This window comes from Schistocerca cancellata, chromosome 11, assembly GCF_023864275.1.
Source record: "Schistocerca cancellata isolate TAMUIC-IGC-003103 chromosome 11, iqSchCanc2.1, whole genome shotgun sequence".
Classification (NCBI taxonomy): Eukaryota; Metazoa; Arthropoda; class Insecta; order Orthoptera; family Acrididae; genus Schistocerca; species Schistocerca cancellata.
In genome coordinates, this window is record NC_064636.1 from 37,224,747 (window position 1) to 37,239,606 (window position 14,860).

Below are 14,860 nucleotides of genomic sequence, written 5' to 3' on the forward strand. Positions count from 1 at the left end.
ATCACAACAATCATAAAGCTGCATTTGCGCAGTAGAAACAGTTTGAGGATGGTTGTGATTGGTCACGATATCTTCATTCGAATAAACCCAGTTACTCCATCAGCCACCACACCATTAGAGCTTGGCAACGGCGGGAGATGCGGCACGAATTGATACAACTTTTACTCATTTACCAGTTCAAATCCGCTGAGTAGAAGAGTGCCCTGGTGTCAAGAAACTTAACCACTTAATATTTGTAAACACTACTGGACAGCCAACATCATGCCAGCATCATATTTTGTCCACAAACATGTTTTCATATGGCGTAAATCGCTGGAAAGTTAAAAATATGTTGATGCAAATTCAGGTGCAAATTAACATTGTGGGCATAGAAAATTTGATGGGACCGATGAGAAACGTCGTAAATGGCGGGAAAACATTAATTCCGGAAACATAAAAGCAGGGTTATACTGTATTAAGATTATAATTTAGTTTGCTGGTATAGAACTACCACCATTTACTTTCCTTTTAAATGGACAACCTGATGACTTGCTGGAAATCAGAATCAGAAACGACACCTGAAAGTGTGACCAGAGGACGAAAGGTACAACAAGAGAACTCTATAATCATGTGTGTACTGAAGACGCCAAAACCTGGAGGGGGGTGGGGGGTGGGCATGTTTAATACAGACACTTAACGTGCTCCAGGCACCCCTCATTTTCTAACTATCATAAATACAGAATCATGACTACCCCACAAGTGTACGCAAATTTATCAACTTTCACATTTGGTGAAGTATTTCTCATTCTTATTATTATTACATAAATATTCTATCTAATTAGACTGTGGTCTAATTGTTTCCACTTTTCTTTTAATCATCAGTCTTCTGATTAATTCAATGCAGCCCGCCACAAATTCCTCTCCTACATACTCAATTTTGTGCTGGACGTATTCCAAATTCAGTCTTCCTCTACAGTTTTTGCCCTTTTCAGCTCCCTCTAGTACCGTGGAAGTGATTCCCTAACATCTTAACAGATGTCCTATCATCCTGTCCTTTCTCCTTGTCAGTGTTTTCCATATTTCCCTTTCCTCTCCAATTCTGCACAGAATCTCCTCATTCTTCACCTTTTCAACATTCATCTGTAGCACGACATCTCAAATGCTTCAATTCTCTTCTTTTCTGGTTTTCCAGCAGTCCATATTTCATTACCATACAGCACTGCACTCCCAACGTACAATCTCAGAAATTTCATCCTCAAATTGAGGTCTATGTTTGATACTAGTAGACTTCTCTTGGCCAGGAACACTCTTATACCAGTGCTAGTCTGCTTTTGATCTTCTCCTTGCTCCATCCATCATTGGTTATTTTGCTGCCTAAGTAGTGGAATTCCTTAACTTCATGACCGTCAATCCTGATGTTCTCATATCTGCTACTTCTCTCATTACTTTCGTCTTTCTTCGATTTACTCTCAATCCACATTCTGCATTCATTAAACTGTTCATTCCATTCAGCAGATCATGTAATTCTTCTTGAAACTTCTTGACTTTCACTCAGGATAGCAATGTCATCAGTGAATTGTATCCTTTCGCCTTGAATTTTAATCCACCCCTGAACCTTTCTTTTATCTCATCATTGCTTCTTCTATGTACAGATTGAACAGAAGGGCGAAAGACTACATCCCTGTCTTACACCCTCTTCCATCTGAGCACTTCGTTCTTGATCTTCCACTCTTATTGTGTATTACAGTCTTTCCTTACAAGTTCCCCCTATTTTTCCCAGAATTTCGAACATCTTACACCATTTTAAATTGTCAAACACTTTTTCCAGGCTGAAAAATCCTATGAATGTGTCTTGATTTTCCTTTAGTCTTGCTTCCATTATCAAGCACAATGTCAGAATTGCCCCTTTAGTGCCTTTACCTTCCTTAAAGCCAACCTGGTCATCTCAACATGTCCTCAATTTTCTTTTCCATTCTTCGTACATTATTATTGTCAGTTGCTTGAACACATGAGCTGTTAGGCTGCTTGTGCAATAATTCTCCCGCTTTTCAGCACTTTCAGTCTTCGGAATAGGTGAATGATATTTTTCCAAAAGTACCATGGTATGTTGCCAGACTCATACATTCTACACAACAACATGAATAGTGAAACTTCCTGGCAGATTAAAACTGTGTGCCGGGCCGAGACTCGAACTCGGGACCTTTGCCTTTCGCGGGCAAGTGCTCTACCAACTGAGCTACCCAAGCACGACTCACGCCCCGTCCTCACAGCTTTACTTCTGCCAGTACCTCGTCTCCTTCTCATTCTGGAAACATGAATAGTCATTTTGTTGAAACTCCCCCCAATGATTTTAGAAATTCTGATGAAATGTTGTCTATCCCTTCTGCCTTATTTGGTCTTAAGTCCTACAAAACTCTACTAAATTTTGAGTCTAATCCTGGATGCCTCTCTCTTATAAATCTTCTTCTTCTATCATATCAGACAAATCTTCCCCCTCATGTAGGATTCAGTGTACTCTGTCCACCTCTCTGCTCTCCCATCTGCATTTTACAGTGGAACTCCCATTGCACCCTCAATGTTACCACCCTTGAATTTAATTTCACTGAAGGTTGTTTTGACTTTCCTATATGCTGAGTCAGTCCTTCCAACAATAATTTCTCTTTCAATTTCTTCACATTTTTCATGCAGCCGTTTCTACTTAACTTCCCTGCATTTCTATTTATTTCATTCCTCAGCTACTTTTATTTCCGTATTCCTGAATTTCCCTGAAGATTTTTGTACTTTCCTCCTTCATCGAACAACTGAAGTATTCCTTCTGTTGCCCACAGTTTCTTCACAGTTAACTTCTTTGTACCTATGTTTTTCCTTCCAACTTCTGTGACTGCCCTTTTTAGCGTTGTCCATTCCTTTTCAACAGTATTGCCTACTGTGCTATTGCTTATTGCTATGTCTATAGCCTTAGTGAACTTCAAACTTATCTCGTCATTCCTTAGTACTTCTGTATCTCATCTTTTTGCATATTGATTCTTTCTGACTAATTCCTCAAACTTCAGCCTGCTCTTCATCCCTACTACATTGTGATCTGAATCTGTATCTACTCCTTGGTACGCATTACAATCCAGTATCTGATTTCGGAAAGTCTGTCTGACCATGATGTAATCTAACTGAACTCTTTCTGTATCACCTGGCCTTTTCCAAGTATACTTCCTTGTGATGATGATTGTTCTGTGGGGTTGAGCACACCACAAAACAATCATCATCATCCTGCGTGATCATCAGGGCTTGTACACAGTCCCAATTTCTACACAGTCCCAATTTCTACACAGTCCCAATTTCTACACAGTCCCAATTTCTACACAGTCCCAATTTCTACACAGTCCCAATTTCTACACAGTCCCAATTTCTACACAGTCCCAATTTCTACACAGTCCCAATTTCTACACAGTCCCAATTTCTACACAGTCCCAATTTCTACACAGTCCCAATTTCTACACAGTCCCAATTTCTACACAGTTCATTTTTTCCCACAATCCAATCTAGTCAGTCTCACAAATGATGATGATGATGATAACACAAACACCCAGTCCCCGGGCAGAGAAAATCCCCAACCCAGCCAGGAATTAAACCCGGGACTCCAAGATCCAGAGGCAGCAATGCTAGCCCCTAAGCCACAAGCTGCGCACTATACTTCCTCCTCTAGCGATTCTTGAATGGAGTATTCGCTATTACTAGCCAAAATTTATTACAGAACTCAATCAGCCTTTCTCCTCTCTCATTCCTTGTCCCAAGCCCAACTCCCCAATAGTCGTTTCTTCTACTCCTTCCCCTAGCATTCCAGTCCCCCAATGAATATTAGATTTTCATCTCCCTTTACTTACTGTATTACCCTTCCAATATTCTCATGTACTTTCTCTTATCTCTTCAACTTGTGACGTCGGCTTGTATATCTGAACTATTTTTGTCGGTGTTGGTTTGCTGTCAATTCTGACAAGAACAATCCTATCACTGAACTGTTCAGAGTAAAACGCTCTCTGCCCCACTTTCCTATTCATAACAAATTCTACTGCAGTTATACAATTTTCTGCTACTGCTGATACTGCCCTATACTCATCTGACTATCCTTGTCTCCATTTCATTTTACTTCACTGACCCCTACTCTATCTAGATTGAGCCTTTTCATTTCTCTTTTCAGGTTTTCTAGCTTCCCTAACACATTCAAGCTTCTGACATTCCATGCTCCGACTTGTAGAATGTCATCCTTTCATTGGTTATTCAATGTTTTCTCATGGTCACCCCCTTGGCAGTCTCTTCCCAGATATCCAAATGGGAGGCTATTTCGGAATCTTTTGCCAATGGAGAGATCATCATGACACGTTTTTCAATTACAGGCCACATGTTCTGTGGATACATGTCGTGTGTTTCTAGTGAAGTGGTTTCCATCCCCATACCATTGATCATTGCTGTTTCTTCCACCTTTAGGGGCAGTATCGCACTCCCAAGGACAAGAGAGTGCACTGAACCTCTGCCTGCTCATCTGCCCTCCCTGTCAAGGCTATTAGCAGAATGAGTGTGACTTCTGTCTTAAGTCTCCGGACACCAATGCTGATTATTAATCAAAATTTAAGCAGTGACAGGTTTCAAACCTGTGACCGAAGATGTTTTCATTACAAGTAAGACGTTTTTATTACAAGTCACAGACACTTAGTTTAGCTTAAATGCCTGTAATTGAAAATCTATTAGTTAATTACAATACAATTTCAAGCAACTGACCATTGTTGCGCCTTGTAATATTTCAAAATTCTGTTGTGATGATAATACTGAAGTCCAAACCTTACCAGAGACACTCACTCTCCCCCCCCCCCCTCCCCCCCTCAATTAACACTTCTACAATTCCAAACCCAAATGCACCAAATGCACTTTCACTTGTGGTGTCTGGAATTTCCACACAGGAAATCTCCAGTTAGTTTTTGTAAAACTCTCCTGTGTTCCAGCACTGCCGCAATACATAATGTACCCTGACGAATGCCACTTTGAGAGGTTGCCAAAATGTTGGTTCAACATTTCCCAACATTTCATAGTCTACAGAGCGACACAATTTTATGGAAAGTGACTACATCCAGAAAATATTATAAATATGAAGCCCCTAATAATTGCAGATACTTGCAGAATAAGTGGAGCACAACACTTAACTTTGGCCCCTTCTACAAAAGAAAAGATGTTTGAAACAGTCACTTACATAAAATATAGGTACTTACAAAAATATTTCTGTACAGGTATACGGCCGTTGTGTCAGTGTTTTCGGAATGGCCTTCTTTCATTTTAGAAGAGTGGGCTGACCTGCACATAGAACAAGAAAGCAAATGACTGACTTTCACTGAAACTATGAGTTCTATTTCTTCTTAAATTGAAGTGTGGACAAAGATGTAAAGAAATGTAACTAGTTGTTATTCTGGTATTTTGGTAGATTGGTTCACGAGAAGTATACGAAAACCACAATAAAGTTGGCCCAGATGGATCACTACGTTGGTTCACTATATAAATCACTAGTAACTGCTGGCAAATTATTTACATATAGCAAATTATTTACATATCAATTCAATAAGCTATAATAATCTAAGGATATGGAAGGGGAGCAGTAGTTGAGAAGGGAATGAGATAGGGTACAACCCTGCCTCTGATGCTATTCCACCTCTACACTGAAGAAGGTCTGAAGGAAAGCAAGAAGAATTGAGTAAAAAGATTTATAGTTCAGACAAATTGTTATATTAAGAAATGAGACACAAAGTCATAGATAAATTTTGTATTTTGGCAGCAAAATATACTGATGATGGTCTAAAGATATAAAAGACAGACTGGAAAAAGCAAGAAAGGCATTTCCGAAAAACATAAATTTGTTAACATTGAAGATAAATATGTTAGGAAATCTTTTCTGCAGGTATTTGTCTGGAATGCAACCTTGTACAGAAGTGAAATGTGGACAATAAACAGTTCTGACAATGAGTGACTACAAGTTTTTGAAATGCAGTGCTGTAAAAGAATGCGCAAGATCAGATGTGTAGATTGAGTAACCAATGAGGTGGTGGTCCTGGATCAAATTCAGGAAAAAAGAAATTTACGGCACAACTTTATTAAAAGAAGGGATTGGTTGATGTTACACATCCGGACGTCTAAAGGAGGAAACTGTGGGGGGAGGGGGTGGGGTAAAAATTGTAGGGGCAGACACGATTACACCACCACCACCACCAACCACAACAACAACAACAATAAACTACATACTACTCAATCATATCATTGCAATTCACCATTATTTTGGAACCACATGGTGATCTTACAGTAAACAAATACAATGCTGACTAAGGAAAACACATCACACTGTCAATGCTTTAAAGTCAATTGTACACTTACTACCAATGTCAATTACACACTGACTCGAGATAAGCCCCCGCTCCCAGGTGCAATAATATTGTGGACAATTAATAATAAAAATATTGAAAATCTTGGGTAGTGTACAAACAATACTATAGCAAAGATTTAGTACTTTGTGTAACAGGATGTGTGCTTTTTGCAGCAGTGGCATAGTTTCTGAAAAATACACACAACTTTTGGATGCTGGGGAGATTGTACTGCACGCAAATGAGTCAAATGCAGTTAAAGTTTATGCAAATGTTCTTCAAAGGACAAGATAGTGATTATGATTTGCCACTAGTTTTTCTTCTACCACAGTGAAGTTTGCCAAAACTCAAACAATGCCACAGCGTAGAAATTATACCAGATATGTTTTATTTTCTCAGGAAACTAAAGACGTGTCTGTTTTTCAAATCTGTTTGGATTTACACAAATAATGAGTAGCAAACAGCACTTTTAAGTGAATAAAACAAAACAAAGTACAACATTGTAGTTTGCAGGAGTAGAACTTACACTACGTGATCAAAAGTATCCGGACACCTAGCTGAAAATGACTTACAGGTTCGTGGCACCCTCCATCGGTAATGCTGGAATTCAACATGGTGTTTGTCCACTGTTGGCCTTGATATCAGCTTCAACTCTCGCAGGCATGCATTCAATCAGGTGCTGGATGGTTTCTTGGGCAATGGCAGCCCATTCTTCACGGAGTCCTGCACTGAGGAGAGGTATCGATGTCCGTCAGTGAGGCCTGGTACGAAGTCGGCGTTCCAAAACATCCCAAAGGTGTTCTACAGGATTCAGGTTAGGACTCTGTGCAGGCCAGTCCATTACAGGGATGTTATTGTCACGTAACCACGCTGCCACATGCCGTGTATTATGAACATGTGCTTGATCGTGTTGAAAGATGCAATCGCCATCCCCGAATTGCTCTTCAGCAGTGGGAAGCGAGAAGATGCTTAAGACATCAATGTAGGCCTTTGCTGTGATAGTGCCATGCAAAACAAGGGGTGCAAGCCCCCTCCATAAAAAACACGACCACACCATAACACCACTGCCTCCGAATTTTCCTGTTGGCACGAGACACGCTGGCAGATGACGTTCACCGGGTATTCGCCAGACCCACATCCTGCCATAAGATCGCCACATTGTGTACCATGATTTGTCACACTCCACACATCATCTCCACTGTTCAATCGTGTAATGTTTAGCCTCCTCAGACCAAGTGATGCAGCGTTTGGCATTTACAGGAGTTAAGTGTGATGTGTGGCTTATGAGCAGCCGCTCGACCTTGGAATCCAAGTTTTCTCACCTCCCGCCTGACTGTCATAGTACTTGCAGTGGATCCTGATGCAGTATGGAATTTCTGTCAGTCAACAGACGAGGTCGGTCCGTACGCTTTTGTGCTGTACACGTTTCCACTTCATTATCACATGGGAACAGTGGATCTAGGGATGTTTAGGAGTGTGGAAATCTTGCATACAGACATATAACAAGTGACACTAAATCACCTGACTGCAGAGTGCCCCATTCTGCTCTCTCACGATGTCCAATAACTACTGAGGTCACTGATGGGGAGTACCTGGCAGTAGGTGGCAGCACAATTCACCTAATATGAAAAAAGTATGTTTTTGGTGATGCCCCGATACTTTTGATCACATAGTGTAGATTCTGAGTGCTACACACTCAATTGTTTTCTTTTAGAAGTTTTTCTGATTTTGCCCTACAATGATGAAACTTATATGTACGGGGTGTTCAAAAAGTTTCTCTGCAGCGCCGTATGATTGTTAGCTCCGCATGCTATATGCCGCAGAAAATATACCAAAACGAAACTCAGTAAAATACAAATTATTAATTTATTGAATATTCATTTTTATTTACAAATTTTCACATTAAATGTTGAAAGTGTCCCCCCTGTTGTTGAATGCACAACTCAATTCGTCTTATCGTGTTTCCACACACAAGTTGTAACAATTCTTCTGTAACAGAAGCAGTGAATGTGGATATTGCAGTTTTAAATTCATCAATGGGTTTTGGACGGTTTTTATAGTCAGTTGCTTTCACTGCACCTCAGAAGAAAAAGTCAGGTGGTGTTAGGTCAGGTGACTGTGGAGGTCAATGTCCCTGTGAAATTATGGGCTCATCAGAAACATCAGCAAGCAGTGACATTGAAATGCAGGCTGTACGCGCGGTTGCGACACAAACGAACAAAGGAACTAAACTTAAACATTCACGTCAACACGTAACAACACGCACAAATGGTACTACTGACACTGGCTGAGATAAACGAAACAGTGGAATGTTGGGAAAGTCCACTTAAAGGGAAGTAACCCAGGCACGAGAACAATCATACGGCACTGCGGAGAGACTTTTTGAACACCCCGTACAAAGCTATACGTATCATTTTTATTTTAACAGCAAAATGCAATCTGAGGAGAAAAAGGGCACTATGAAGGAATTATCCAAATGGGACTTAAATCACTACATGTGATGTACATTACAGACAAACACTCGATTGTAAATTCAGAAAAATTCGATGATTTATTCAAAAACCCATGAACCATGGGCCTTGCCGTTGGTGGGGAGGCTTGCGTGTCTCAGCAATACAGATAGCCGTACCATAGGTGCAACCACAACAGAGGGGTGTCTGTTGAGAGGCCAGACAAACGTGTGGTTCCTGAAGAGGGGCAGCAGCCTTTTCAGTATTTGCAGGGGCAACAGTTTGGATCATTAACTAATCTGGCCTTGTAACACTAACCAAAACGGCCTTGCTGTGCTGGTAATGCTAACGGCTGAAAGCAAGGGGAAACTACAGCCATAATTTGTCCCGAGGGCATGCAGCTTTACTGTATGGTTAAATCATGATGGCATCCTCTTGGGTAAAATATTCTGGAGGTAAAATAGTCCCCCATTCCGATCTACGGGCAGGGACTACTCAGGAGGATGTTGTTATCAGAAGAAAGAAAACGGATGTTCTACGGATCAGAGTGTGGAATGTCAGATCCCTTAATCGGGCAGGTAGATTACAAAATTTAAGAAGGGAAATAGATAGGTTAAAGTTAGATATAGTTGGAATTAGTGAACTTTGGTGGCAGGAGGAACAAGACTTCTGGTCAGGTGAATACAAGGTTATAAATTCAAAATCAACAAAATCAAATAGAGGTAATGCAGTAGTAGGTTTAATAAGGAATAAAAAAAATAGGAGTGCCGGTCAGCTACTACAAACAGCATAGTGAAGGCATTATTGTGGCTAAGATACACACGAAGCCCCTGCTTACTACAGTAGTAGAAGTTTATATGTCAACTAGCTCTGCAGATGAGGAAGAAATTGATTAAATGTATTATGAGAAAAAAGAAATTATTCAGATAGTGAAACGAGACGAAAATTTAATAGTCATGGGTGACTGGAGGGGTGAGGGGGCGAGGAAAAGGGAGAGAAGGAAACATAGTAGGTGAATATGAATTGGGCATAAGAAATGAAAGAGGAAGCTGTCCAGTAGGATTTTGCACAGAGCATAACTTAATCATAGCTAACACTCGGTTCAAGAATCATGAAAGAAGGTTGCATACATGGAAGAAGCCTGGAGATGCTAGAAGGTATCAGATAGATTATACAATGGTAAGACAGAAATTTAGGAACCAGGTTTTAAATTGTAAGGCATTTCCAGGGGCAGATGTGGACTCTGACCACAATCTATTGGTTATGAACTGTAGATTAAAACTGAAGAAACTGCAAAAAGGTGCGAATTTAAGGAGATGGGACCTGGTTAAACTGAAAGAACCAGAAGTTGTACAGAGTTTCAGGGAGAGCATTAGGGAATGATTGACAAGAATGGGGGAAAGAAATACAGTAGAAGAAGAATAGGTAGCTCTGAGGGATGAAATAGTGAAGGCAGCACAGTATCAAATAGGTAAAAAGACAAGGGCTGGTAGAAATCCTAGGGTAACAGAAGAAATATTGAATTTAATTGATGAAAGGAGAAAATATAAAAATGCAGTAAATGATGCAGACAAAAAGGAATACAAATGTCTCAAAAATGAGATCGACAGGAAGTGCAAAAGGGCTAAGCAGGAATGGATAGGGGACTAATGTAAGGATGTAGAGGCATTTATCACTAGGGGTAAGATAGATACTGCCAACAGGAAAATTAAAGAAACCTTTGGAGAAAAGAGAACCACTTGCATGAATATCAAGAGCTCAGATGGAGAACCAGTTCTAATCAATGAAGGGAAAGTAGAAAGAGTATATAGAGTGTCTATACAAGGGTAATGTACTTGAAGGCGATATTATGGAAATGGAAGAGGATGCAGAGGAAGATGAAATGGGAGATACAATACTGTGCGAAGAATTCGACGAAAGTACTGAAAGACCTGTCGAAACAAGGCCTCAGGAGTGGTCAACATTCCATTAGAGCTACTAATAGCCTTGGGAGAGTCAGCCCTGACGAAAAACCATCTGGTGAGCAAGATGTGTGAGACAGACGAAATACCCTCAGACTTCAAGAAGAATATAATAATTCCAATCCCAAAGAAAGCAGGTGTTCACAGGGGTGAAAATTACCGAACTATCAGCTCGTCACGGCTGCAAAGTACTAACACGAATTCCTTACAGACAAACGGAAAAACTGGTAGAAGCCGACTTTGGGGAAGATCAGTTTCGATTCCGTAGAAATGTTCGAACACACGAGGCAATACTGATCCTATTACTAATCTTAGAAGATTAGTTAAGGAAAGAGGAACTTTAACAAATAAAAATAAAATAAAATAATAATAATAAATTGAAGACAAAGTCTGATATCTGACCTCAGCTTCAATCATGACAATGGGGTGACTAGAACTACTAAAACAGAGAAAAGCATACGATTAAATAAAACAGGTGCTCATTTCAACCTATACATTACGATACGAATGACACTTACGTAAAATTCTAGGTAAATAATTGCAGATAATTCACAAATGAGAGCGACTTATTAATTCTGCGCCTCCTTTATGCAAATAAGTATCAATATGGCTAACTGTGGAGCCACACAAAATATTACATCCTTCTAGGACAACAAATGACATAAGAGTGCTGATGCCTACTGGCTGCAACAAGAGAACGGTGTTAATTCCAATGTTTTGCTTTCTCTCGTCTTAAAAAAATCGATACATATAATCTAAGTTCAGTAAATTAAATATTGTCTGTGCTCGAGTGCAAATGGTTCCTTAAAAAACCTACGTTTCTAGTATTTGTAGACTTAGATAAAACTTTTGACAATGTTGACTGGAATACTCTCTTTCAAATTCTGAAGGTGGCAGGGGTAAAATACAGGGAGCAAAAGGCTATTTACAATTTGTATAGATACCAGATGGCAGTTATAAGAGTCGAGAGGCATGAAAGGGAAGCAGTGGTTGGGAAGGGGGTGAGGCAGGTTTGTAGCCTCTCCCCGAAGTTATTCAATCTGTATAATGAGCAAGCAGTAAAGGAAACAAAAGAAACATTCGGAGTAGGTATTAAAATCCATGGAGAAGAAATAAAAACTTTGAGATTCGCCGATGACATAGTAATTCTGTCAGAGACAGCAAAGGACTTGCAAGAGCAGCTGAAAGGAATGGACAGCGTCTTGAAACGACGATATAAGATAAACATCAACAAAAGCAAAATGAAGATAATGGAATGTAGTCTAATTAAATCAGGTGATGCTGAGGGAATTAGATTAGGAAATGAGACACTTAAAGTAGTAAAGGAGTTTTGCTATTTGGAGAGCAGAATAACTGATGATGGTCGAAGTAGAGAGGATATAAGATGTAGACTGGCAATGGCAAGCAAAGTGTTTCTGAAGAAGAGAAATTAGTTAACTTCTAGTATAGATTTAAGTGTCAGGAAGTCGTTTCTGAAAGTATTTGTATGGAGTGTAGCCATGTATGGAAGTGAAACATGGATGATAAGTAGTTTGGACAAGAAGAGAATAGAAGCTTTTGAAATGTGGTGCTACAGAAGAATGCTGGAGCTTAGACGGGTAGATCACATAACTAATGAGGCGGTATTGAATGGAATTGGGGAGAAGAGGAGTTTGTGGCACAACTTGAATAGAAGAAGGGATTGGTTGGTAGTACATGTTTCGAGGCATCAAGGGATCACAAATTTAGTGTTGGAGGGCAGCGTGGAGGGTAAAAATCGTAGAGGGAAACCACGAGATGAATACCCTAAGCAGATTCAGAAGGACGTAGGTCGCAGTAGGTACTGGGAGATGAAGCTTGCACAGCACTGAGTAGCATGGACAGCTGCATCAAACCAGTCTCAGGACTGAAGACCACAACAACAGCAACAACAACTCAAGAGAAAGAGCTTCAAAAACTGAGAAAGTCCATGCTGCACTAGCACATCTCTGGACATTATGAAAGCAGCTATTCCGCTTGGCAGTGATTATCAAGACTTGCTGTATGTCATTCCTGAGGGATATTTTGCCAAATTCTGTCTAATTGGCATGTTAGATAGTCAAAATCCTGTGCCGGTTGGAGGGACCTGTCCATAATGCTCCAAATGTTCTCAACTGGGGAGAGGTCTGGCAACCTTGCTGGCCATGGTATGGTCTGGCAGTTTCCAGAAAAAGTTGAAAATACAGATTACTTCGACCAAAACATTTCTTATTCTTCATACTATGCATTTTGTAGAATTACACCCCTTCCCCCTCAGGTGGATTTATGTCATTTAATAAGGACTGGAGGATTTGTATGTAAGATTGATTGTACCGAATCTGTGGCACTATCTTCCAGTGTTGTATCTGACAAAAACAGGATTGGAAAAAGAGAATCCTGAGACCACAGATTTCTCAGAAGTCACCTTATTAACTGACATAAATTCAGTTGATGAGAGGGTTTAGTTATCCGAAACGAGTAGTGTGAAAAACAAGAAATGCGACTGCTTACAGTAATTTGTACTTTCAATTTACATACATATGAGGGCCACAGCTTAGCCATACCATATTTTTCTAGAATCAAGAAGAAAAAAAGAAGGAATCAGAATCCAGGTTGTTAAACACTCACACTTCGGTCTCACTATCATCACTCTCGGTAGCGAGTGCGTCCGAAGAGATTTCCAACCCCCCTGGGTCAATCCGGAGTGACGGGTCAGGTGACAATGACACGTTCTGAGGGACGAGGCTCAGGTCACCAATCGTCAATGACTCGTCGCCCACCTCAGATGCCTCACCGTCTTCCGAGTCCGAAGAGTTCTCCGATACTTCGGCTACATCCTCCAACTTGGGAGCTTTTATGAACTCTTTGTTCTCACACCTGTGGACAACAGTGGAGTCACACAACAAAGACATGCAGTACACACCAAAAATTTGGCAATTAAATGGCACATATGAAACCTAATCCGATAAACATAGAGCTAATTCGTACAGGGTGAGCTATAGATGAAATATGAACAGTAGCATGTCTATCTACATGGTCACCCTAAAAAAAAAATGTTATCCTAGTGCTACCATTTTCTTGCATTTCCAACACTGCTGGAAGTTATTCATATCTAGGGCAAACAGGTGTTGGTCAATCAAACACATCTCCTCTTTAACAACAGCTTTCTACTCTGTTAAGCTTTGGGGTTTGTTGAATAGGAACACACTATCGAATACCCAAGCAGTGCACAAGTTTTGTCACATTTGTGGCCACAGCATATGACTGAAATGAGAAATGAGGCGACCAGCAACTGAACAGGACACATTCACTGTGATGAGATGTCACACCGTCATGCTGAAAATACAGACTCCTCCCGTTTATCTGTCCTCTATCAAATTCTGACAGGAGAATGTATTAAGCATGCATACAAAATGTTTGGACTCTATTGTCACAATTATGCCGGCATCCTCTGAAAAATAAGGCCTAAGTACACTGACAGCAGCTAGGGCACACCACACCTGGCACACCTGGGGAGTGGAGATGTCTTTCAAGTACTACACAAAGCTGTTCAGGGGCCCAAAAACAGTAGTTCTGTCTGTTAAGTAACCCAAACATACATCTTATCGATTATCTACACTATTAAACAGCTAACTCACTTCATGGTGCATGGTTCCAGTTTCAGGTTGCTTATCTAATGGCTTCCAAGGTCAGCAAAAATTTGATTTCCCGTATTCTAAGTAATTATAACCCAAATTTAGAACTTTAAATGCTATTATACTCCACTCATTAAGAGCTATATTTTTATGTTACAATTTTAAGGGTAAGACACATATTACAGTAAGAAACACAGTAAGAAAGTGTGTGTGTCTTGGCGTGCTGTAACTCAAGGTGCAAAAACTACCCATATTCATTCAGTATTTGAGAATAACTTCCATCGAAGTTTACACGTTTTCAAACCTTTATGAAACTTTTTTTGGTTGAAACACTACCCCCCCCCCCCCCCCAAAAAAAAAAAGAATAGGATAAAATTTTATCATTTACTACATTTTCAATTTTGAGACAGTAAAACTTTGCATGAGGCATAAAATTGTAATTTATT

General features: G+C 40.1%; 1 protein-coding gene and 1 non-coding gene across 5 annotated transcripts in view; both read right to left on the reverse strand.

The window, feature by feature from the left end:
• Nucleotides 1-14,860, reverse strand: part of LOC126108481 (uncharacterized) — a 155,868-nt gene that overhangs the window by 63,500 nt on the left and 77,508 nt on the right. For 2 of the 4 annotated variants that reach the window (XM_049913734.1, XM_049913735.1), the window contains exons 6-7: nucleotides 13,408-13,656; nucleotides 5,235-5,316 (exon numbers count right to left, since the gene is read on the reverse strand). In XM_049913734.1, coding sequence (XP_049769691.1) covers nucleotides 5,235-5,316; nucleotides 13,408-13,656 — 331 coding nt within the window. The remainder of the gene's footprint in view (nucleotides 1-5,234; nucleotides 5,317-13,407; nucleotides 13,657-14,860) is intronic. The other 2 variants (XM_049913733.1, XM_049913736.1) reach the window with 2 other exon arrangements.
• On the reverse strand, nucleotides 2,152-2,226 carry Trnas-cga (transfer RNA serine (anticodon CGA)). The gene has a single exon. It is a non-coding gene; the product is annotated as a tRNA-Ser (tRNA).